The 27,184-nt window shown below is 40.1% G+C and overlaps 1 protein-coding gene and 1 long non-coding RNA gene across 5 annotated transcripts in view; one reads left to right on the top strand and one right to left on the bottom strand.

Annotated features, from left to right (window-relative positions):
- LOC134292593 (uncharacterized) lies at positions 1 to 26,764 on the top strand. 4 transcript variants are annotated; one of them, XR_009999849.1, is made up of 4 exons: positions 1 to 138; positions 1,370 to 1,416; positions 24,509 to 24,593; positions 26,584 to 26,764. It is a non-coding gene; the product is annotated as an uncharacterized LOC134292593 (long non-coding RNA). The 4 variants fall into 4 exon arrangements; XR_009999845.1 differs by having other exon boundaries at positions 14 to 182; XR_009999851.1 differs by lacking the exons at positions 1 to 138; positions 1,370 to 1,416 and adding an exon at positions 21,213 to 22,501.
- fgf18 (fibroblast growth factor 18) overlaps positions 23,820 to 27,184 on the bottom strand; it is a 148,305-nt gene continuing 144,940 nt past the window's right edge. Inside the window, exon 5 of the mRNA XM_062958039.1 lies at positions 23,820 to 27,184. Coding sequence (XP_062814109.1) covers positions 26,918 to 27,184 — 267 coding nt within the window. The 3' untranslated portion in view covers positions 23,820 to 26,917.

Below are 27,184 nucleotides of genomic sequence, written 5' to 3'. Positions count from 1 at the left end.
GCAATGTCACCAGGGAGCTGTTTTAATCAGTGATGTGACAGGGGATCCAACTGACACGTGAACACTGTATCAGGCCTGATTCAGCTGCTCACATCTAGAAAACACCAGGGTCACTCAGGAGCTTCCTAGAGCTTTCAAGTAAATTCAGATTGCTGATATAGCTGTTGAATCTCTTCCAACAGGTCATTCCATAGGTTTATTTATCAATGTTTGGGGGAAATTCATATATACTTTTCACCTTGTGAAGGTGGATTATATTCACCAGTAGCAGAGTGGCATTATTTCTTCAACAGATTGACCTACCATTCCATAGCAACAAATATCCAAATCAGCATCTCAGTGGAGTTTCTATATAACCTTTTTAGTGCCATGGAAATAAAGCTACATCAACAAGCCTGGTTAAGAAAATCCTGTGAAATTGATGGAGTTGCCATGAATTGATAAGCAACTTGAAAATACATACAGTAGAGTCTCACTTATCCAACACTCGCTTATCCAATGTTCTGGATTATCCAACACATTTTTGTAGTCAATGTTTTCAATACATCGTGATATTTTGGTGCTAAATTCGTAAATACAGTAATTACTACATAGCATTATTGCGTATTGAACTACTTTTTCTGTCAAATTTGTTGTATAACATGATGTTTGGGTGCTTAATTTGTAAAATCATAACCTAATTTGATGTTTAATAGGCTTTTCCTTAATCCCTCCTTATTATCCAACATATTCGCTTATCCAACATTCTGCTGGCCAATTTATGTTGGATAAGTGAGACTCTACTGTACATTCGTACACACACATTTTTAAAGTATAATTTACAGCTGTCAGGTAGCTTGACATCTGTACCTTATCTTCCTGAATTCTCAGATTGTTTTACTCTATTGACTTTGCTCCAGCAGAATCACAAAACTAAAGTATTTCATTGCCTCCACAGAGAGAGACAACCCCATTACTCCCAATGTGAAATGTACACATTACAGTAGTTATTAGCTGTCAAATTCAGTTGAGCAATCAAATAATAGAAAAACTTGAAACAGTCTCAATTTGACAAAACACAATCACATCTCAGTAACAACACTGTATGTCAAGGTCTTATGTGGCATCTGGTACCTCTTCTATAGTCTCTCTGCATCCTCCATGACCCCAAAAACATCTAACCAACCAATTTATTAAAAATTGCCCCCAAACTGCACAAGATCGACTGAAACTATCTAAACTACTGCAAAAATGTGGTACTTTTGGGTAGATTTGCCTCCTGATTTTCAACTCTGGTCCCTTAAACCTTCCTAACAATCCCACCTTTGCTTTTTTTTCTTTTTGTTAAATTTGGAAATTATATCACTGTTCTGTTGGATTGGCCAACCAGAAAGAACGAAAAATGTGTCCACACTTGGAGGAAATATATGGAGTGGTGTGAGTATTATTATTATTATTATTATTATTATTATTATTATTATTATTATTAGGCTAAGTCTTTTGAAAACCAAATGTTTATAAAAAGGGGGGTTCATGGAGCACTGTAATGTTTTTATTTGTACTATTTTAATGTTATTTTTAATTGTATATTTCAAATTGCTTTAATGTTACTAATAGCTGAATTCCATTGTAATGTTTTATTTTATATGTTTTAACTACAGTTGGCCCTCCGTATTCACTAGGATTAGGAGCACAGGACATGGAGGGGGGTGGTATGTTTTGTTTGTTTTAATATCTAAACTGCCTTGATCCCCATATTAGAAGAAACATGAGATATAAATAAAGAAGAAAAAGGGGAGGAGGAGGCACGAGGATAAGTTGTTTTTTCCCTCTTTTTATTGATTTTTATTCAGAAATAAAGAAAGAAAACAGGTATCCGATCTCAGACAGCAGGTTAAGGAACTACAACCAGATATCTAAAGAAAGAGCTTTGTGAGTCATGACACTTGCCTTGGGCTTCTTGGTCAAGTCTAACATCATTCCAAAAGGAAAATATGCAGCTCCAGGGAAGGTGCCACTTACCAAAACAAACAAGAGAAGTATAAAATATTCAGAGGAAAAAGGTTCCACAGAGCAGAATATAGATTGAATCATAGAATCATAGAGTTGGAAGAGACCTCATGGGCCATCTAATCCAACCCCATTCTGCCAAGAAGCAGGAAAATCGTATTCAAAACACCCCCGACAGATAGCCATCCAGCCTCTTCTTAAAAGCCACCACCACACTCCATAGCAGAGAGTTCCACTGCCGAACAGCTCTCACAGTGAGGTTCTTCCTGATGTTCAGGTGAAATCTCCTTTCCTGTCGTTTGAAGCCATTGTTCCGTGTCCTAGTCTCCAGGGCAGCAGAAAACAAGCTTGCTCCCTCCTCCCTTTGACTGCCCCTCACATATTGATACATGGCCATCATGTTTCCTGTCAGCCCTCTCTTCTGCGGGCTAAACATGCCCAATTTTTTAAGCCGCTCCTCATAGGGCTTTTTCTCCAGACCTTTAATCATTTTAGTCGCCCTTTCCTGTACACATTTCAGCCTGTCGACATCTCCCTTCAATTGCGGTGCCCAGAATTGGACACAGTGTGATTCCAGGTGTGGCCTGACCAAGGCAGAATAGAGGGGCAGCATGACTTCCCTGGATCTAGACACTATACTCCTACTTATGCAGGCCAAAATCCCATTGGCTTTTTTAGCCACGGCATCACATTGTTGGCTCATGTTCACCTTCCTCCCCACGAGGACTCCAAGACCTTTTTCACACATACTGCTGTTGAGCCAAGCGTCCCCCATTCTGTTTCCTTGCATTTCATTTTTTCTGCCTAAGTGGAGTATCTTGCATTTGTCCCTGTTGAGCTTCATTTTGTTAGTTTTGGCCTATTGAGGGGGAAAACATTTCAGAAATTTTCTGAGAAGTGTACATTCAGAGAAATGTTGGCTCTGTTCTAACTGGGAAGAGAATCCAACCCTTTACTAGTTGGGCTACTAGTCCTAATTTGAGTAGTAATTTATTCCTGGTACCTAATACGCAGTGCAGCTCTTTGAATCTAGGTCCAGTATCCCAGAGACAAGGGAGGATGCTAAGAAACAACTGGAAACTAAACACAGACATAGGATTAATGTTGCTCTCAACAGCAGACTTCTTTCCTGCATTAAAGTCAACACATCACTGAACACTTACTTCACACTCTCCCTGGGGTGGCCTATGAATTCCCTTTATAAGATTAAGGCAGGCACCATCTCATCTTCACTCTCACTGGATCCTGTGAAATAATTTGCATTTCTCTAATTTCCAGATCAACAAATTCATTCAAGACCTCATTGTTTTAATTGACTTTCTTGATTTCTTCATCGTTCTCCTCCTCTGGCTTTTTCATTTTACTCATTTTTGCATTATGTCCCTTGTCCCAAATCCTTCTTTTGCGGTTAAAAATAACAAGTCCCCAATGTTTTGGAAGCCACTGGGATGATTTTTCTTTTCCCTGGAAAAGGTTTCCCCCCTCTTTTTTTGTCCTCCCTGCCCAGGAGTTCAAAGGGACAAGTTTCCAAGCACACGGAGAGAGACAGAGCATTCTCCACATCCACCCTTACCACCAGGAGGAAGGCAAAAAAATATACCGTGTTTTTTCCCCCTGCAAATATTCATGCTGGTGTCAACTAAGGCTATGATCTTGCTGCCATTAGGCTAGAAGAGAGCAAATGAATTGGACAGACAGCAAACAGGATACTTTTTATACCAACATAAAAGAACCTGGATATTTAATGAAACTTATAAGCAGCTGTGACTTAGATCTGCCAGACCAGTACACTTAGTTCCTACCAAAATCAATGGGATTAAAGTCATAGCTAACTTTTCAAGGTGTTTTCAATAGCTTCAAAGTCAGACATGTCCAAATTTTCACATTAGTCTCAATGGGGAGAAATGCAGTTCATAGCCTGGATCCAAACTTCTGTCTTCTGGTATCATTGCAATTCTGTTCAAATTTGGGATCCATATTACAATGGGTTGGAGTTATGTGAGCTGTATTTCCAAATCAACACAATCTAGAGTAATGATAATTGAGAAAGACTGATTTAATAGATTCTTCATTCCATGATGATGGTGTCATCTTCCAGTGGCATCACTAGTGGAGGGTAAAGGGGTCATACAACATTGTGCCATCAGAAGGGTGATACCAAAATGATTGTGTATATCATTTTTGTATGAATACCAGTATTTCAGCAGAAATTTATTATATTTAATTAAAAATATCCCTGTAGTCCAGCATTAGCATACATGTCCTGAATTAATATATCAACAAAGCTAAACTCCATGTTGATTTACTTCTTAAGGGGCAGGTGCTACCATCACAATTGTCAATATTACCCAATTACAATGACATAGTTTCATCTGCATGCTATACATGCAGGCACTGCTCTCTTCCTTGCTACTGGCTTTTTGAAGTCACTGTTATTGTCAAGTCTTCCAGTGTTTTAGCTACAATATTTGTGTACAGTCTAGTATGGGAAGAAGTCCTTGAGGTGAAACTACAGGATCTCTTCACACTGTTCAAAATTTGGTAGCAAAGACAGGTTTTGTTGCCCTTTCGCCACAGAGCCCACTGGCTCCCATCACAGTAAAAGTACTTCCAGGGCAGCTCCATGGTGGAACTGGCACAAAACCCCTGCCACCACCAAAAAAATTGTCGGTAGCACACAACGGGAGGCTCCCTGTTTTTCCATAAGGAAAGGTGGGTCGAGCTGGCTGAAATCGGTAGGGGGACACTGGGATGGTGCGGGGCACAAGGCAGCAGGTCCCCATGTCCCTTGGTGGGCGCTGCCGTAATCATCACAATCTGCGGGGATCCACAGCAATTCCAGCAGAGCCTGTGACAAGGTAGAGTTTCTGCACTGAGTACCACCAATCCTAGTTATACCACTGCATTTTCATTTACTTTAAGTAAACTGCTGTAACTGACAGAACCAAACCCAACCTGGTAACCTTTAAGTCTTTGGGTCAGAGACCTTATCTGCACCTTACTGAGAAGAACACCCCGACAGCACTGTTATGCTGGGTTATCCAATCCACACTCCCATTCATGGCTTGTTCTTTCAAGAGTACTTGCTTTGAGGAATCCTTGGAAGCAAGACAACATGAGAAGAGTGGCTTGCTTTTGTAATAGATGGTTTCCTTTGCCACCCTTTCCAGAGCCAGGCATTGATGAAATGGCTAACTCAAAGAGAATTAGCCTCTGGTGATGGACTCAGCAGTTGATCAATTCATCATCTAGCAGAAAAACAAAAAACAGAAAACAAAATAAAACAGAAGCAGAACTGCTGTTCATCACTTTGGGAATCTGGACTCAGAATCCAAACCCTATCAGTCCTACTCACTACAATCAATTGTTGGGAGCAGAGCCAGTCCAACAATGAGGCGAATTAAGCGGTCGCTTCGGGCGCCAAACATACTGGGGGCGCAGTCGAGACTGTTTTTTCTGTAGATTTGTTGTAAAACATGATGTTTTGGTGCTTAATTTGTAAAATCTTAATGTAATTTGATGTTTAATAGGCTTTTCCTTAATCCCTCCTCATTATCCAACATTTTCACTTATCCAACGCTTTTATTTTTCAGTGATTGTTTTTTTGGGGGGGGGCGCCAAAATTCTGTTCGCCTACACTTGAAAAATACCTAGGGCTGGCTCTGGTTGGGAGTGATTTGAGTTGTAAACCAAAACATTTGAAAAGCCTAAATTGGGAAGGCTGCATTAGAGAAAGAGATTGTAGTTTTGCCAACATCTACCGAATGTCATAGGGAGGAGGGAGCAAGCTTGTTTTCTGCTGCCCTGCAGACTAGGACACGGAACAATGGCTTCAAACTACAGGAAAGGAGATTCCACCTGAACATCAGGAAGAACTTCCTCACTGTGAGGGCTGTTCGGCAGTGGAACTCTCTCCCCCAGACTGTGGTGGAGGCTCCTTCTTTGGAGGCTTTTAAACAGAGGCTGGATGGCCATCTGTCGGGGGTGCTTTGAATGCGATTTCCTGCTTCTTGGCAGGGGGTTGGACTAGATGGCCCATGAGGTCTCTTCCAACTCTACTATTCTATGATTCTATTATTCTATGATTATTCATTCACTGATTCATTCATTTTACACACAGCCTTTATTGGCATACAACAACAAAATCACAACACAGGTATAAACAACAAGTCACAGATACAAAGGAAAACATACTTAGAAGTTATTAATCTCAAGAATAAAATTTGCAACAGTCTCACAAAAGAATGCAGCAGAGTTGTTCAGAAGATGTGGAATTTTATAACCCCCTTGCCATTGAGAACAAACAAAGAGAAACATTCATTCATTTAATAGATTGGTGTCATGTTCTTTCATGTAAATATTTCCAGTTTGGCTGACAGTAAAATAACAACAGCTTCAAAGTCCTCAGGAGGCTCTATTTTTCATCTACCTTGCAACATAGGAGAGGGACAATCTGAAGACAATCACAATTGGCAGGCAGGTCAGAGCCGAAGCAGATTATTTGTATGCATGAATCATAATAATATGGCGATCAATTACTTGATTTTAGTATATTTATATCCCACCTTTATTCCATCTAGCAACTCAAGGTACCACACATGAAGTTCTCCTCAGATTGTATCCTACCCAAATTTTTACCAGACTTAATTACAAATGACCTGTCAGAAAAATGAGGCGACCATCCAAATTCATTACCCCAGGGTACTTATTACAAGATTCAGACCCAGAATTTTAAGAGGTCATCAGACAAAGCTCTCTGCCCAAATGAACAATTTCTCCCATTTTAAGATGATTTAAATCTCAAGTTCCTTGTATCAAATTCATCAAACAAATTCTACATATTGGAAAGTTCTGAACAGTAACAAAATGATCAATGTAAATGCTCACTCATACAAATTGGACGATTGGGAAATTAGCTGCAGTCTGAGCACTTGTAGAAACCTACAGCAGCTGGGAAGAGTCAACAGATTTTCTTTCCTACTTATATGCTGTCTGCATTGAACTACCGACTTCCTCACTATCAGAATTTTATCTTGTCACCTGGTTTGTCTTTGGAAGCAATAAAAGGGTTTGCCTACAAGTCTGAGCACATGCTGAATGTCCATTTGTAATTCTATAACATATATAATTTAGTCCAAGTTTTGTTTAAGAGAACAACCCAAAATTTGGTGGTCGGTGCTATCCATATCAACTGCATTCACTCATAAACTTGCAAAGTGCTCATATGGTAATGTAAAACGCTTTGCATCTGGAGCCTTTGTTACAAAGGAATGAAATAATATTAATCTGGGACAGCTGCAAAAAAGCTAGTCCTGACTCCAAAGGGTTTTTCTATGGATAAATACAGAAGATGTAGAACATGATGTATTATTGAATAGTTTCAGCAAATTTCCAAAGGTGACTATCACTGCAGAAAAAAAGTGATGAAAATGATTGGAATCTGAAGGAAGTTACTTTCTTTACGTATTGACATGAGGACCATCAGCACAGTCCTTGAAAATGCAGTGTTCATTATTAGCAATGAACCCAATTCTCTCACCCAGACTTCAACCTATTTGTAAAATTGGAGGGAGGTAGTATTTTAGTCATTTTGTCATAGTTCTCTGCCATATTGAATCTACCTTCTGGACGTTGGAGAAGCAGTGACCACATAAATTATGCTTATCTTCAGAACAAGAGCAAAACAACCTTATTTAATCAAACCAAGGAAAGACCAACCTAGACAATCCTTCAGTTTCTCCCTACTATGGGTCAGACACAATCCTTTAAAAAAAAGTGATAGATAACTTTCATATGCCTGGTTCAGGTGTTTATGTGAGCAGTTGGGTCCTGATAGTTGCTAAGGGAAGGCACATTACTGCCATGCTGGCTCCATGTCTGGATGTCGCATGTCCAGTACAAGCATCAAAAGTTGAGTGTTTAGGTATATCTAAAGCTTATAATGGAGCCCCGGTGGCGAAGTGGGTTAAAGCACTGAGCTGCTGAACCTGCAGACCAAAAGGTCCCAGGTTCAAACCCCGGGAGCGGCGTGAGTGGCCGCTGTTAGCTCCAGCTTCTGCCAACCTAGTAGTTCGAAAACATGCCAATGTGAGTAGATCAATATGTACCGCTCCGGCGGGAAGGTAACAGCGCTCCATGCAGTCATGCTGGCCACATGACCTTGGAGGTGTCTACGGACAACGCCGGCTCTTCGGCTTAGAAATGGAGATGAGCACCAACCCCCAGAGTCAGACATGACTGGACTTAAAGTCAGGGGAAACCTTTACCTTTTAAAGCTTATAATAATACTTTGAAAATGCATCATTGTTATTACAGTTATTATTGTTGCCTTTAAATTACTAATTGTTAGAGTTGTCTGAGTGAAAACAGTAGAGGACTCCTATACTGTTGTATGCCTTCCAACATTTCACAAAGAAAAACCATGTTATGGGAAAAGTGTCAAGAGGGAACTGCGCACAGGGAGGCATATTCATCCAGCTGCTCCCTTTTTCTTTGCTGGAAACCAGGCAAGGTGGGATGTTTCACCTGGCCTTTCTGATAAGGTCATATGTGACTATGTCTGAGTGGTAATTTGAGTCCTGGTCTCCAGGGTCATACTCCAATGCTGAAACCACCACACCACAATGATTCTTATGTAGGCAACTTTGGACTGGACACCTACCTTACAGAATAATATGCATGATAAACATTCATATGCACATCCTTATGCAGTTCCCAGAGGAAAGGCACATGTGCACATAACCCTCAGTAACAGGAATATATGTCCCAACAGGTTTCCAGGCACTATTCTCTGCTTTTAATCTTCTGTCCTCTCCTACTCAAGACATGGATAAAGTGTCACCCACAGATCTTCCTTTTCAAAATTAAAATGGGTGCTTGCAAGTGAAATTGGATTCCCGCAACTCCAATATCTGCTGACTGTAATAAAAAGATTGTGAATGTTGTTAATTGTGAAGTTCTGACATCTGTTGTAAAACACATCTGGCCTCATTATGTGGTCTATCAGTATACAGAGAGATGAAATATCAAGTGCAAGCAACATCAAGCTAGAATCCTTCCCCTCTGACTTAGGGAGTTGGCTTGTAAATATGTCAGGGATTCTTTAAGAAGAAATAGATGAGAAATGAATCCATCTATTTCAACATTCTCAACCTGGGGTCCCCAGATGTTTTTGGCCTTCAACTCCCAGAAATCCTAACAGCTGGTAAACTGGCTGGGATTTCTGGGAGTTGTAGGCCAAAATACCTGGGAACCCCAGGTTGAGAACCACTGATTTAAAGGAAGGGTTCTGAAGCAGGAGCTGACATATATATACAGTAGAGTCTCACTTATCCAAGCCTCGCTTATCCAAGCTTCTGGATAATCCAAGCCATTTTTGTAGTCGATGTTTTCAATATATCGTGATATTTTGGTGCTAAATTCATAAATACAGTAATTACAACATAACATTACTGCATATTGAACTACTTTTTTCTGTCAAATTTGTTGTATAACATGATGTTTTGGTGCTTAATTTGTAAAATCATAACCTAATTTGATGTTTAATAGGCTTTTCCTTAATCCCTCCTTATTATCCAAGACATTCACTTATCCAAGCTTCTGCCGGCCCGTTTAGCTTGAATAAGTGAGACTCTACTGTAAATACACCTTAAGAACAAATCTACAGAACTCACCTTGTTCATATTTTGGGGACTGCCTGTAATCACTTGTCCTAAAAAGGAACTTTACAAGCTCTGCTTCTTAATTGTGTATTTCAGTCTACCTTGTATTTTGTTTGCTCTTATGGACAATGCAGATGTTGGATAGTATTTCTATGCATTGTTTTATATATGTTATCGTTGTTGGGAGTTCTTTGAAATTTTGAATGAAAATAGTTTATAAATATTTGTAAATAAAACATATAGATAGGTTGCATTTGTATGTGTTGATCCCTTCAAGTCACCTGTCCACTAATGGTGACCCCATGAATACTGATAAATCAATTTCATATCATTACAATTGCCATGGCCCCAGCCTGTAGGAATCTAAGTTGGGAAAGGATTTAGATTCCTTGACTAGAAGCCTCTAATGTTGTAAAACAGCCATCCCCCAAATGACATACCTCAATATTCCATGGAGCAATTGATTCAGATGGCAGGGAAAGCGACACCTAAACAAGAGGAAGAACTTTCTGATTGTAAGAGCTGTTCAGGAGTGGAATATGCTGCCGCAGAGTATGATGGTAATTTTTAAACAGAGGCTAGATCAGTGGTTTTCAACCTGTGGTTCCCCAGGTGTTTTGGCTTTCAACTCCCATAAATCCTAACAGATGGTAAAATGGCTGGGATTTCTGGGAGTTGTAGACCAAAACAGCTTGGGACTCAAAGGTTGAGAACCACTGGGCTAGATGGTCATCTCTTCTATCAGAATTGCTTTGATTGTGTGTTCCTGTATGGTGGAGGGTTGAATTTGGTGGCCGTTTTTGGTCTCTTCCAACTCTATGATTCTATGTTACATGTTCATAATTACTGAAGTTAATTCTAACCAAAAATGCAAATTTTATTTTTAAATATCAAATGCAGGAAACCCACTACTGCAATACTTCTGATAAGTTGCCCTGCTTCAGCTTCAACTTTTCTAACAAATGAGTAGCAAAAGAGTGTTCACCATCTTCTGGTGCAATCTCTTCCACTTCTGAAGACTGCACGCTACCAGGAGAGAGAGAAAGTCTTTCTAAAGTATATTTGAAATCCTGTTTTTTACAATATCAACACTATTTGGCAAACTATTCACTGGAACTAGGGGGTGGGTTGATTTTTTTTCTTTCCAGGATCTCCAAGTCCCCCTAAAGGATTCTTACTTTTTCCCCATAAAATCAAAATATGTAAAATTAAAATATTTGTTTATAATATTCCTAAAAGTGTACATTAAAAAGAAAATGGAATTTAAAAAACACATAAATCTAAATGTATCTTAATGAACTAATTCTTTTCAGACCAGCAGCAAACATCTATATGACTCATCAAGTTTCCTATGTCTTTCACATAACCTGAACTGAAAACCTGTTCTAGAGTTCAAGAGGGCAGCAGGCAAGGCTGGCTTTCATTGGTTTGTTTGTGGTATTGTGGGTTTTTTAATCTACTCACCAATAAAATCTAGCCTCCTCTCTGACAGAGCTGGGTTCCAGATGAACAGCTGGCGATCACACAGTGGTATACTTGATACTGCAAGTGGAATGTAAGAGGAAGGATGCCAAACTTACTCCAAATAAGAGTTGGATTGGCATCCCATCTTGACATCCCCATGGAACCTTTCTTTATCTTGAGTGACAAGGACCCTGACATAAGAGTTTTCTCCCCGCTCTTCTCAAAGTCCAGCAACATGAATGAAGGCTTACATTTTTGGAATCCTTTCCAGGACTCTGAGCTCCCCGTGGTCTTCATGGCTTTTGGTGACTACTTGTTTACCAGAATTTTTGCCACTTAAAATGAAGCCATTCCAGGTACTTTGAGCTTAACTGATACTTGCCCAGTAGTTTGCCAAACATTTTCCCAAGTTTGTTTTCTCTTGTATGTTGAGAGACAGCATGGCCCTTTCTCGTCTGGCTGCAAAGCAGCCAAAAAGGGCTTTTGATTTCCGTCCTGGTTTGCAAAGCCTTTGGCTTCGATGGAAAGGTGTTTAATGAACCACGTACCGTAAAGGTATGCACTTCGTCACAAAGTCCGGCTCCTGGCTCCCTCACAATGCACAGTTACATAGAAGCCTTATATATGCAGAGGAGGTAAAAGCAACCTGTGAGGAAACAGAACCTGCGAGTGAAAGGTTTCTATTGATGAAATGTCCCAAAGAATGAACTAGATCCTTACTTTACTCTGCCTTTGTGGAAAGACAACCTTCTCATTGATTTTAGAAGAAGTATGGTTCTTGGTGAACATGCCGAAGCTCTTTCTAATCTCTGAAATAATTTCTGAAACCTTCTGAAATTGTACAGGAAACCTTACAATTTTTTACAAAACTAGGTAGCTTTTACATTTGTCACATTTGGAACTGTATTTAATTCTTATCAAGAGAATGTTGTGTACAGGAAAGGGGGCAAAATGCTGCCATTGTCCCCCAAAACCACAAGTTGCAATGAACTAAATGAGCTCTGATCCCCACAATGTCATTTATGTATTCCTGCAGAGTGTTTTGACTCTTTTATTTTGCAGACAGTGACCACCCCCATGGCTATAGTCAGTTCACATGTGCCAAGCACATCCCTTTATCTGTTGCTGTTCCATGTAACTAATGACCTTATCTCACACACACTCACACACCTCCCGGTGCCATTTTACCAGCAAGTATGATGAAACAGCAGACACGTGGGGCAACTCCATCATCCTGCGCACCACTCTGGCACAGCAATACTTCATCACTGATGATTGGGTGTTGATGAGGAAGTGTCCTAGGACACTTCCACACTGGTTGGAGGGCAGGACCTCCACTGGAAGTTGAGGGAGCTTGTGTGATGAGCTGCATGCTTATCTGTCCCTCAAATGGGCCAGAAGCATCCTAGGATGCTAAAAATTCCTCGTGTGATGACGTACTAAGTGAAACTCCACTAAACAGGCAGAATGACTCCATCCAAAACTGTTGTGTTTGACACAGGAGTTCAATCTAGCATATTTGCTGATCTAAATACCAAATACACTGAACTCTGAATAAGAGTTTTCTAAATATGTATTGGCTTCAGTTTGGATTGTTTTATTATAGGTTTTGATTGATAGACTCAAGGAAGCCCAGTCCTGAGTGTGTGAGATCTGAGCAAGGCAGTTGATAACAGGGTGAACTGTAAGTTAATCATTCATAGGGTCACCATAAATCCAATTTTGTTTGGCAGCAATTAACAACAATAAAAGTATGGAAGCCAACACATAGATGTTTGAGTTGAATTATAATTCAGGGATACTATGATTGAAATCCCCACTTGTCCATTGAAACCCACTGTGTGATTTTGGGAAAACCTCACTCTCTGAGTCTCACAAGTAATGGCAACCCCCCTCAGAAAAAACTTGGCAAGAAACCACCATGATAGGTTTGCCTTAGAGTCAATATATGTCCTAAATAACTTAAAGCATGCAACAACAACAACCACAGCTAGAAGCTATATCTCTGATCCAATAGACATTGACCTGACTTTTTTCGTTTTTATCTCCTAAAATCTCCTATGGAAGAAGTGTTAAAGCTTAACCATTAATCATCTAGAATTTTTTCTCTGGTCAGTTTTTCACCTGAAACAAAGTGCTGAATGATTGCATCATAATAATATTCACAGAGAAAAGAAGAAACAGGTCTTCGTGTGATTATAAACCTATTTTAAGAATAAAGTACAATAAATATTGATGGTTGTATTTCATTCTTAAAACGGTTTTTTTTTTGTTTATCCTGTTTTTTAAAAAGCCCAACATTTTTCAGCCCTTGTATTATTGATTGACCTTCTTGATTGGCTATACATTCAATCCCAAAACAGTAAAAATTTCTGTAGCTGCTAAAAAATCTCTCTACTCATATACTGGACTGTTGCGCAATAAAAAATACCCTAAGGGCACCAGATCCCATCTGATCTGGAAACATCAGCAGGGCCAGTCCTGGTTAGTCCTTGGATGGAAGACCAAGGCTCTATTTCAGAAGAAGGAACTGGCAAAACTATCTCTGAGTATTCCTTGCCTAAGAACACCTTATGAAAATCATAAATCAACTAGTGTAAATGCACAGTGTTGCCTGGGTTTGCGTTTTCTTTGTGGCTCTTTCATTCCTTCCTCCATTTCCCTCACACACCTTGTCCCTCTCTCTTTTCTTCCTTTATTTCCTTCCCACTATTCATTTTTGCTTTCTCTTCCTTCCTTTGAATTTCCTTCTTTTTTTTCTTCCCTCCCTTTTTTCATCTCTTTTTGCCCTTCCTTTCTCTTCCATTCTTTCTCTTTCTTTTATTCCCCATTTCCCCTTTCTTCCTTCATCTGGCCTTTTCTTGGAAGTTACAGTCTCTCAGCCTCACAGAAGGTGTAGGAACACACATACCTTTCAAAATATAAAATTTGATTAAATTGTTTGCTTTTTATTGAGTGAATGTCCCAATTGTTTCGTTCAGGTCTGTGTTGTAGGCCTCATGGTGCAGCCATTTGGTTTAACAATAGCTGATCTTGTTCTATTCAAGTTGTCATTTTTTTTTTACTTTTGGGGGTTGGTTTTATAGTTGGAGCCCCACTATTATTATGAGTTGCATAATGAAGAGTACATGTGTCATGTTCGGTCCAGATCCATCAAGTCATGTGGGAGTCTTTACGGTGCAAATAAACCAACAAGCATACATGCCTACCTTAACTTTTATAGCGAGAGATAGGCAATTTGAAGTCATACACAAACTCCTACCCAACACTGGTTGACGGATCACCACCGTTGCTGAGACATGCTGTTGTAGTCTCGTATTAAACAACCACTCTTGGAGCTGGACTTAAATAGGAAGTTGGAGTACGGCACTCTGTGATCATGACCATTCCCTTTTTTATTCATTTCACTGTTGTCTAATGTGCTGCATTTTTTAGGGCTTCAACTTGTATTCTTTTAAGCAGGGCCTCCCCACCAACCCAACCCAGCTTTATCCATAAGTAGTTACTGTTAATTTGAAACCCATGTATTGTGTAGGGGACACATCAAATGGTTCTTTCCACTGGGTTATGCCTTTGTGAACCATGGATTTCACCCCCATTGCGAACAGCCAGCCCAGTCTCTTAGCTTTTGTGTGGTCCGGCACCATCACACCCCAAGGTGGTATGGTTGCAGGCACTGCCATTCCCGTTATTTACAATGGCTAATTAAGATCCCACTTACAGCCCTTCACCCCACCCTTAATTCTTAGATGAAACAGCTAACAAAAGGTTTTGATTTCCTTTTTGGCTGGAAGACCTTTTGGCTTCTGTGAGCGAAAGGGGGATTAAGGAAGGGAAAGTGCATAAAGGTATGTGCAAAATCACCCCGCGTCAAAACTGCTCTCAAAATGCTGTCTCTCAGGGATGAAAAGTGTTATTAGCAGTGAGGGCTAATTGGAAGCTGGTTCAGAGATTGCATGCTGGGTGGTAGCATGGGGGGGGGGGGCAGACGTTTTGATCTGCCACACAGCAGGCAGACTTGTCTCAAATGTTTCCTCGCTTTGCAGTGTGGCTCAGGCTGACACCATGGGAAAGATCTTTTCCCCACCCCACCTTCACTTCTCTTCCCCAATAGGATATGCACAAGACTGGCTCAGAAACAGCAGCCAGGCTTAAATAAGAATAAAGACAACACTAACAGAATGTCATGTCAGCCTCATTTCATCGGCTAGAACAAACTTTGGCCAAAACATAATTTAGATGCCCCAATAGATCCTTTCCTAACCAGATTGTAGGTTCTGTAAGGTTCAGTTGGAATGACCATGTTATCTTCTTCTTCATTCACACAGTTGTCTCCAACTCTTCGTGACCTCATGGACCATGTTATAAACATGCATAAACCACAGTCTTGAAATGGAGGGATAGTGGTATAGTGGTGTCAGTGCTGGACTAGGATTTCAGGAGACTGAGTTAGGAACATATCTATAATACATAGTTACAGGGCCGTAACCAGAAAAAAAAATTGGGAGGAGTTTTGAAATTTTCGGGGGGGGGGGGTTGAACCCTTGCACCCCCCCTCCCGCTACAAACCTGTCAATATCTGCTTGAGATAGTGCCCGGAAGGACTTTTAATGTTTTGCGTCTCATAGACTTAGCATGGGAATTTGGTTAACCAGTTAAAATTCATGAGTAAACCAGGTTTTTTTATAACCTGAAAAATTTCAGGGGGGGGGGGGGTTGAACCCCTAACACACACACACCCTCACTACAGGCCTGCATAGTTATATTAGTTTCATATCACATTGTTATGGCTCTAGTATATAAACTATTGGGCTATATAATTTTCTGAAAGATTTTTGCTAGAGACTTCCAGTCCATTCCTCAGAACTGTAATTTGGGTGCCTCGAATGCTTGACTAGGCTGAAGAATTAAATTGATTTAACCCCCAACCCCACTCTTCTCATTGTACTTTGGAACTATAGTGTAGGGGATGGAGCCATGATAAGTAAAGTGGAATGAAATTGGAGGAGTCGGGTACATAAATCAATCCACAAATGGTCTTCTAACCATGGGTTCTTCCTAGATTTTCTTGCAACATTTGCACCTTAGTCCAAATTTCCACTTTAAAAAACCTGGAACATTGCCATCATTTTGTGTATTTATGATGCTATAAACCAACTTACGATTGTGCAGTTTACAATTGTGGTATTGCATACTGGTTGTATAGTGGGCCCTTGATACCTAGTGAAATTGGATTTGAAGACTCATGGGGATAAAAAAATCCATGGATGTTCAAATCTATACAATGGTGTAGTACAGGGGTCCCCAAACTTTTTAAGCCAAGGGTCAGTCCACAATCCTTCAGACTGTTGAGGGGCCGGATTATCATTTGATTAAAAAAAAAAAGAATTCCGATGCACACTGCACATGTCTTATTTGTAGTGAAAAAACAACAACAACAACAACAACAACAACAACAACAACAACAACAACAACAAGAAAAATGAAAGAACAATACAATATTTAAAAATAAAAACAATTTTAACCAACATACATTGATCAGGATTTCAATGGGAAGTGTGGTCCTGCTTCTGGCCAATGAGATAGTCAAGTTAATTAGGGTTGTTGTTGTTGTTGTTGTTGTTGTTGTTGTTGTTGTTGTTATTGTGTGCCTTCAAGTCATTTCAGACTTCGGGCGAGCCTCAGTCTAAAATTTATTTATTTATTATTTATTTATTTACTGCATTTATTTACTACATTTGTATCATACCCTTCTGACCCCAAAGGGGACTCAGAGTGGCTTAAAAATTATATGTACATACAATATATTATATTATTAGCATAGCACAATATTAGCATTATATATTACTATATTGAACTATACCACTATACTGTAATATTATTAGTAATATTATATGTAATATAGAACATATAATTATTATTATATGGTATTATTATTAGTGTTATATTGTATTACATTATAATATTATTATCAATATTATATGTATATACAATATATTATATTATAAAACTGAGGGCGGGGGCCAGGTCAATGGCCTTGGAGGGCCTTAGTTTGGGGACCCCTGGTGTAGTATATAAAATCAAGGTTTGCTGAATGGCTGGATCAGTGGATAACAGAGGGTCAACTGTATTCTCAGGAGAGTCCTATCATATCTGTGCCATTGACGCTAGGCTTGATCGATCCACGAAAAATTTGATTCTAAACTCGTTTCAAAACTAGAAGGGGGCAGCTTTTCGTTTCTGATGGTATTTCCGAATTTGGCCCCCCAAAAAATTCGAAATTAACGAAAATTCGTTATTTTCTAAATTAATTCGTTAATGGCGGACGCGCATGCGCAATTCCCAAAAACAGCACAGAGGGAGAGGACTTTACAGGACTCTCCCACCCTCATTTTTTGAGTGATCTTCTTCCAACTTGGTACAGTGGTAGAACATATTTAACACTGATAGCTCACCAAAATTTGGAACGTTTCCCTTATCCTCTGATTTTTGGCGAATTTTCATAGCTTTTATAATAAACCATTTTTTAATAATTGCAGAAATCTGTTCCTGGTTTGAAAGTCTTATTTCCTGTTAAATTGGGTTGTCTTTACTGTGAAAGTCATTGTTCTACTTCAGAAACTTTGTTTTTGTGGCTGAAACTTTGTTAAATTGGTGTGTGTGTGATATATACTGTGTATATATATATAATATATATATAGTCCCTGCATAATGTGTGTGTGTGTGTGTGTGTGTGTGTGTGTGTATAGGTAAAGGTAAAGGTATCCCTTGACGTTAAGTTCAGTCATGTCTGACTCTGGGGGTTGGTGCTCATCTCCATTTCTAAGCCCAAGAGCCAGTGTTGTCCATAGACACCTCCAAGGTCATGTGGCCGGCATGACTACATGGAGTGCCATTACCTTCCCGCCAGAGCGGTACCTATTGATCTACTCACATTGGCATGTTTTCAAGCTGCTAGGTTGGCAGAAGCTGGAGCTAACAGCGGGCACTCACTCTGCTCCCGGGATTTGAACCTGGGACCTTTCGGTCTGCAAGTTCAGCAGCTCAGTGCTTTAACACACTTCGCCATCGGGGCTCATGTATATATAATTTACATACACATACACACAATGTGGAGAATATGTGGAAAGGTAGATAGATAAGTTGGGAGCCACAGCGAAGGCACCTTCCTGGGAGCAAGGTCTAATAATAATAATAATAATAATAATAATAATAATAATAATAATAATAATAAATCCCTTACAATATCCAAGATGGCTCACTGCTACAGAATCTTGGGAGGTTTAGTTTGATATGGTACCATTATTGGCAGAGAAAGCTAAGCTGTAGGAGTTGAAATCCAATCATTTATCCTCCCTATAGAATCAATTTTATATGCATTTTTAGCTACAGAAAAGCTAAAATCAGGACAGTAAAAGAACAACACCCAGAAAATGGGAATTCCAGACAGGAAACAATCAGGGCCAGCTAATACCTCCCAACAAAGGATTCCCCCAGGTAGGAAGCAGCCAGGCTTTGAAGCTGCAAGGCTATTCAATGCTAATCAAGGTGACCAATTGCAACATTCACACTTGCCTCCCACAGACAAGAGTTCTTTCTCCCACCCTGGACCTTCCACAGATTATTATTATTATTGCTAATTGAGAGACCATGAAGGCCAGTCATATAGAAAAGGAGGGTGACTTTGTTTTTGCCGTCCTTTTTCCCTTGGCGCCTGGCCAATGGCCTTTTCAACCGGTACCGTGGACTTCATCTCCCAGAATCCCTGGTCTTTGAACCATCCACGAGGGTTTCTGGGAGTTGGAGTCCCGAACGCCATCCATTGGCATTGCTGGAAACCGCTTGGGTCTTCAACTCCCAGAATTCATAGCCATTGAAGAAGCTTGCAAGCGTTTCTGGGAGTTGGAGTCCAGAATGTTTTGCTGGCTGAGGTCGGAGCACAGCCACAGAGGGTGGTTTTCCTCTGTCGCCATCCTGCTGCCTTGGGCTTCCGAGCGGCTGCCCTTTGCAGGAGGGAAAGGTGGAGGAAGGGTTTGGCTGGGCCTGCTGCCTGAGAAGGGAGGCGAGGCCTAGCCAGGCGCCAAGCACTGGCCTCACATAGGACGCCGTCCCAGGAAAGAGATGCCCTCCCGGGAAGGGGCGAGGAGGTAGCGGAGGAGGGCGGGTGTACATGGATATGGAGATGTGTGTGTGTGTGTGCGTGTGTATGTATGTCGGCTGTCGGGGAAGGGTGGAAATTGAGGCCTGGATGTGCAGCGGCCGCCTGGAGCCTCCGCGGCCTTTCCGGCTGCCGGGGAAGGTGGCAAAGTGTATGGGTCCGTGGGGGGCACCTGGAGGCCCGCAGAGAGTAGCCACCTTTCGGGTGGCTTTTTTTTTTTTTTGCAAAAGCTTTTTTTTCCTAACGAAAAAAACGACGACATAACGAAAAACGGCCTCTCGCGATTCGAAACCGCGATATCCAGACGTGTGGACAACCAATGCTTCAAAATTGCTTCAAAACAAACGAAAATAACGAATTAATAACGGTTAACGGGGAAAATGAATTATTTGAGCAAGCCTAATTGACGCCACTGTACAAACAGCAGGACAAGCAGTGTGCAGTAATTGTGCAATAGTCAAAATGTACAACAGTGCCCCATCTTTCATGGTGTCTTATTCCATGGAAGAAGCCTCAACTGTAAAACAGGATATCTTGAAGGATATCCCACTGTGCTTCACTGCAGTTCTCTTATAGTGATAATTGGTTATTGTTCTTTGTCTATTGCTTATATTATATTTGTATTTATTGATTGTTGTAAGCTGCCCTGAGTTCCTTTGGGGAATGGGGATGGGATATATTATTATTATTATTATTATTATTATTATTATTATTATTATTATTATTACTATTATTACAGTAGAGTCTCACTTATCCAACATAAACGGGCCGGCAGAACGTTGGATAAGCGAATATGTTGGATAATAAGGAGGGATTAAGGAGAAACCTATTAAACATCAAATTAGGTTATGATTTTACAAATTAAGCACCAAAACATCATGTTATACAACAAATTTGACAGAAAAAGTAGTTCAATACACAGTAATACTATGTAGTAATTACTATATTTATTAATTTAGCACCAAAATATCACAACGTATTGAAAACTTTGAGTACAAAAATGCATTGGATAATCCAGAACATTGGATAAGTGAGTGTTGGATAAGTGAGACTCTACTGTACTACTACATAGTTGCATAGCATGATCATGATGTAGCTTCTTCATCATGAAGCTATGCATCACAACCCATCACTCAGGATCTCAGTCAATGATTAATGTAATGCATTTGTTTTTAAAAAAACAAACACCATTCTGTTTTTTATAATGTATTCATAAATTTTGGCGGCAAAAGCATAAGAGAAATAGAGAAGACCCCAGACCATGCGTGATAAATATTCAGCATCATCTGAGGGCGATTAGAACCCTCTTAACTATCACTACAGAGCAAACCTGGGGCATTTTTCTACCTGTTGAAATGAATTTCTCCTCTGAAACACAGTTACTTGGTAACTGTTATATCACACATGGCAGAAATTATGAAAAGCACCCCTTCCTCTCCAGAAGTAAAACTAGAGCAATAATAATAATTAATTATATGATGAACAGTTAGTATCTAACTAAAATCAGCACCTAAAATGAGCTGGATGAGTTTCCTAACTCATTCTTCTTCATGGTGAAGTTACTGGATGGTGGGTGGATAGGAATATATATGTGTGGCAAAATTGTATAAATATGTAGAGGTTGAAACTAAGTAATTAATACACATCTTAATATACTTCTTTTATGTTTTTAGGCACTTTGTGCCGGGTGTAAGTCACTCCGAGTCCCTTCGAGGAGCTGGTGTCAGATACAATAATTATTATTATTATTATTATTATTATTATTATTATTATTATTATTATTATTATTATTATACTATTGAGCATCATACATACAACTAGCATTCAGTCATGAACCAAACTATCAGTACTTTTGGAAGCCAAGTTAGGAGTTTTTACCCCAGCAACACTGTCACATTTTATGTGAATAAATGGAAAACAAATATGATATCTGGGACATTCTTTGTTTGCCCATGCCAAGCATAGCAGCAGCTCATATATTTATATGTGCCCAAAAAGATTTCAAGTGTGCAGCTAATTTGATTAGATTATTTCCCACTCTTATAATAGGATCTCAGATTTATATTTGTTAAGCTTTTGAGATTAATTCTTGGAGTACTGAAGCCATACCATGCCTGCAAAAGAACATTTAAGCTCAGCCCGGCTGCCTTCCATTGGGAGAAAGAACTTCAAGACAGTGCTAAGTCCTCCTGGCATTCTGAGTGTGCCAGATACCTTTGCATGGAGGGTGAAAGGCAGCCACGTCTGTGAGATGACTGTATTTGGAGCACAACTACTGGATGTGAAATGGAAATTGAGATGATGAAGCTAGTATTAAAACATTCATGAAAATGTATTTTTCAGTGGCAGAGGCCTTCAGAAGGCAGATCAGATCTTGGTCAGTCTAATACGAAGATTTCAACCTTCTCTGTTTCTTCTCCCACAACATGTTCTTTGATTCCACCAAGTCTGAGGAAGAGCTCCAGAGAATTTGAAACCCTGCACTTTTTATGGGCTACTTTTGCTTTGTTTGGAGCTTTTTATGCTCTTATGAGGGTGTAAATCTGGCTTCAAGCCCCTTATGGCAACTCCATTAATTTCATAAGGAATTTTCAAAAGGGTGTTTTGCATTGACTTCATCTGCAATATAGACTACTGCATCTGATATTCCTTGATGGCCCCTCACCCAAACAAAAACCGGGCTGGACTCTCCTTAGCTCCAATATCAAATAGGTTGTTGTCTTCAGGTAATTTAGGTCTGTTTTTCATGTTTTGTACTGACATACCTTGACATAGAGCTCCATACCTATGATAAAATCACCTACCCTCAAATAGGTGATATGCCAAAAATCCAAAAGCTTGAGTCAATTTTTCTTACTTGTACAGCACTTAAGCCTTGAGACTGTCAAATAATAAAGTAGAAACTAGAAAAAAATGATGAGTAGTTCCCACAACTAACTTCTACCGTACTCATATCCAGATATTCATGTAGGGGCTATTGCAGACAATAGTTAATATATGCTTCTGAGAAGTCATTGGTTTCCACCAGCGAATTCTAATTCAGCGGAATTCAGTTGCAGTATGAGGTCATAATGACTTTGAGCTATTCTGCTATCATTCTGCTTCTGGAATAGTTTGCACCTAATATTCCTTGAGTGGAACTCCCTTCAGATCACAGAGCTTATCCACATCATCCCCATCCCTCAGAGCCCCTTAAACCTGAAGGTCAGTGGAGAGAAAACCTGAGATGGTATGTAGAGGAACTGTCTACACTTTGCAGAGTACAGCACCTTGCATGAATGGAAAAGTCTTTGACAAATGAAACCCAACACCTTCAAAACAAAGGGCTTGCATGTATGCACTCCAAATCCAAGGAATGGGGGCAGGACACAAAGGACATCCAAAAGCCGACCAGCCAACCTGTCTTACCTGAAGGGTGATTGGCCCTATTAGTCTCTATTCCCATTTAGCCAGATCAGGAGAGCAAAGGCTGCCTCAGTACAGTGTTATGACTATATGGTCTTAAAAGTAACCATTCATAGCAGACTTGATGACTAGTTCAAAAGGCTAGTAAACTAACTAATGCAGGGTGCTATGTACCAAGGCAGACCCATTGGCTCATCTTGCTTATGCTGGATCTTTGTGGTCTCAGCTACAGCTCCTAGCAGGCGACTCTTGCTCCAAAGATCCCATTGTGCCTATTATGTAACATGTAGTTGCCCCTCTTTTGACTGGAATCCAGTTCAGTCTTCTGCTGGGAGAAGAGCTTAGCTCATTGATGATTTTTTGTTGTTCAAATCATTTCTGACCTACAGCGATCCTAAAAATTACCTATCACAGGCACCTCTTGACAAAATTCATTCAGAATAAGTTTGCCTTTGCCTTCCTCTGAGGCTGAGAATGTGCCATGTCCAGGGTCACTAAGTGACCAAATGGGAATGTTAACCCTGGTGCACCACAACTTTCTCCACTATGTGTATAGTATTGACTTGTAACAAGTGATGAGTCATATCAGAGGAGTCACCCTAAAGGAGTTACTCTGCTGCAAAGTGAATCTCCGCACTGTTCCAGCAACACCTTGCAAGAGTAACTAGCTGCTAAATGTGGACTTCACCTGCTTCTCTCACATAGGTGGCTTTCATGCTTGAACTAATCTCTGTATAGAAAAATATTTTTCACACAGCAATGGTTGCCACAGCCTTGGGGTGAAACAAAACTGCTAAACATGTGTTGTTGCATGCCTTCAAGTCACTTCAGGCAACCCTAACATAAATCCATCATGAGGTTTTCTTTCAAGGAGATTTCCCATTGCCATCCTCTGATGCTGAAAGAGTGAAATTTGCCCAGGATCATCCAATGAGTTTCTACAACTGAGCAGGGATTTGAATCAGAATCTTTGACCAACACTTAAACCATTATACCACATTTAGTCTCTTGATTATAAGATAACCAATATTTAAAGCTGGTGGAACACTGCTTTGAACATACCAGAAGGAGTCATGTTCCTTTTGCATCTGCAACATTATGAAAGCCATGTTCATTTGTCATTCGAGATAATCACAAATATCTTCTTCTTTTCTCTTATTTAAGGAAAATAAAGTTTATTTTCAAAGGCTTTTGACTAAGAGTGCATTTTTAACAAAGTACATAAACCTCTGAAGGTCAGCACAAGAGCCCAGGCTGCCTTGTGGCTCCAACTGGCGGTCCCTTTGCCCATGCCCTGGTACAGGACTGGTTCCAGTGCACTCCCCTTTATAGCTTTACATATAGACTATACAGAGATGCTTATGCTGGACTTTCCATTCAGTCCTAAACACAGTTTTGTTTTTGTTTTTTTAAAGAGGCAAATGATATCTTTCCACTGGTGCTTACATCCACATAAATGTGTGTCCCAGTTAAGATGGAAAAACTGGCATCCACTGATAAACAATGACAACAATTGGCATGCAAGCCCTAGACACATTTCCTTGTAGAACCATTTACATAAAGCTCCAGCAGTGTCATCAGTTCTTAATAGCAGTTATTCCAAGAGGTACAGCTAGAAATGGGAACTAAAGGACAGAGACTTGTGGCTGTGACCCAGACAGTGGCTGGTTATTACGGGTAATGTCAGGCCAGCCCGTCATTAGTACACATAGGCTGGCATTGTATCCCAGGGCAAAGTGTAGTGGTGAAGTGCTATTTATTTTTTTAAAAAGACACTTCATAATTATGCAACATATAGCCCTTAAAAGTCAAATATTTCTTTTTTTTTTAGCAAGGAGAATGTAGGAGATGGACAATCCGGTCCCCTGATGTCACTAGCATGCTGCCACAGAAGCACCCGGACCACACTGTACAAGGTAGTCCTGGGACCATGACATGATTAGGGGCTATTGACAGGTTTCAATTGCAGCGGATGTCTTCATTGCAAAGAGGTGAACCAGTAACAAATATTGCATGGTGTTGCTTCTATGCCAGCAAGCTTCTTCCGTGTGATAAAGTCCTTTGTTCACTTGTTGCATTTAAAAAAAATGCTCCCCTCCTCTTCTTTTCCCATGATAATTTCAAATTAAATATATGAAACATTGGGACAGCAGAAGGAACCTCCAATTAGGTCTTCTTGTCAAGATGGTACCAGGATTTAAGAGAATTTCAAATGCACAACTATATATGGTCAAAATCCTTCTACTCTATCATGACTGTCAAGCAGACTGGTTTTGTTTGATTGCGCTAACATATCAAGAAACGCAAAGTGGCCCAATTGGGCCTTAGAGGCAGCAGGACATCCTGACTGCCCAGTCATGCTAAACACAGTTTAATGCCACTCAGCAGCCATCCCACAGGACCCTCCGCCATGTTACCGGCTGTGGCATCCCCACCTAACTTCTTGTGGCCCCAAGATAGTTGGTGGTGGTATCACAACTATTAACAGCCATGAGATAGGAGCAGGACAATGGGGGATTGTTGCTCTATATCTCTGGGCTGCCTGAGCTGAAAAACACAGGATGGCAGTCAAGATAACTCCTATCTGTTCCAGTTAGGAACCAGCTTAGCTGTCTTGACTGTCCCTAACTTGGTTTCCATCTGGTTACCTTAACCCACATTAAGGTGGCCTTTCCCTGAATTAAGGTGGATCAGCCCTGTGTGTTAATTAGCCCCCACACGGCTAATCCACACACACACACTGAGCTAAGTAGTCTGTGTAGATGTGTCCTTAGATGCACCACTGGTTCTTCCTAATCGATTCCAGGTTAGAGAGAGGAATCGTGGAGCTTCAATTAACCAGAATCAGACTGTAGACAGAGCTTGGAAATGTGCTGTGTTGATTTTGTTTTAAGGCTTTCTTGGACAACAATGCCAAGAATCCTTCTGGCCAGGCTGATTGAAGGTGGGGGCAGGGGGGTTGTATTCCAAAAAAGTAACTTTTCCAAGCTTGGAGCCCAGGTCAGCTGCTGTCATTGAGAAGTGATACACTGGGAGCATTATGTGAGCAACACCAATATTCTCTTTTCCCACCAGACATATAACACCGCATTGCACCCATCGCAGCTTGGTCCAGGCAGAACAAGATGGGTGTACGAGAGCTAAAACAAAAGCAAAATCCTTTTCATGCTGCATTTTGAAACCTCCCCCTGTACTTAGACAAGGCAGAACATTTTGCAGGAAGTCAACATTATGAAAATAGGATGGGGATGAGGATAAGTAACCGTTATGCATTCCAGGAGCTGAAATTCTTAATTAAGTTCCTGGCATGTCTGATATAACAACATTTCGAATTTCCATTCAGATATCGAAATTCTCCTTGAACTCAACCCCAGGCAGCAAGTTTTAAGGTTTCAGTGGGGGAGATATGTGAACAGCAGTAATACATGTTCATGTTTTTAAATAATTTCCTTTTTAATTGTTGAGGCAGTAATACTTGGTTCATGGAACTGCAATATACAGAGAGGTGAAATAAATAGCTTATATATATAATATATATTTATATATATAATAGAGCTGGTTTTAAAATATTCCCTTATCATTGGTGTTATTAGGCTATTTTACGTAGTCACTTGAAGGTCATTAGCAGCATTCTCCAGAAGTGAGCATCATAATGCAGGATCACAGAGGCGTGACACCTTATGTCGTCAGAAAGGTTACAAAGGCTGAGGTATTGAGCTCTCCACGGACGCTCAATGACAGATTTGCAGACCAACTTGTCTCGGTCGGACTTGTATCAGACAATAAAACAGATCACTGCAACACCAGAGAATTATCCAAGGGTTTTCAGGGACTTTGGGAAACAAACTTTGGTTTTCTTTGGTTTGTGGTTTTGGTTTTTATTAATATTATTATTATTCTTTTCAGATGAACTTTTCCCCTTTAGGGATTGGCTTGGAAAAGTTGTCCATTCCAAAAGGTTGTCCATTCCAAAAAGAGAAGTAAGCACCTGTATGTCAATCCACAGCATGAAAAAAAAAGTCAATTTAAATAGAGCCATTCATTTTTCTTCGTCTTCTTCAAGTTACAATAAATCTTTTACAGCTTCCCCAGTGGGTTTGTTTTTTTCAACTGTCTTTTAAAAAAAAAAAATTAAAAACAATGTACAAAAATAGAGCTTCTCCCTTATTTTTAGTGTAAAAATATTTCTCTGGTACAGTCTATCTTTCGTAGTTTATTCTCCTGACACTGTCTTTGTCTTTTAACTGGGGTTGGTAGGTCGTATTCTCCTAGTCCTCTTGGTCACTGTGGTATACTTGAAAGGTTTCTGTAAATCCACTATACCCTTTGGATATCGTTTCATAAAATGAACATCCTGCTGGTTTTCTCGTGTCTTGGGTCCTTTCCGAGGCCTCCCCTTTTTGGTGAAACCGACATACCAGCCTGAGTACTTTGCTGACATGAGCGCTGTGTAGTTGTTCTCTAGGACTTTCTCAATGAAGACACATTCTTTGCTGGTGCCATCCGG

Source organism: Anolis carolinensis, chromosome 1, assembly GCF_035594765.1.
Source record: "Anolis carolinensis isolate JA03-04 chromosome 1, rAnoCar3.1.pri, whole genome shotgun sequence".
In the NCBI taxonomy this organism is placed as follows: Eukaryota; Metazoa; Chordata; class Lepidosauria; order Squamata; family Dactyloidae; genus Anolis; species Anolis carolinensis.
Note: the sequence above shows the minus strand (reverse complement) of the source record. Positions and strands in the feature narration are given on the sequence as shown.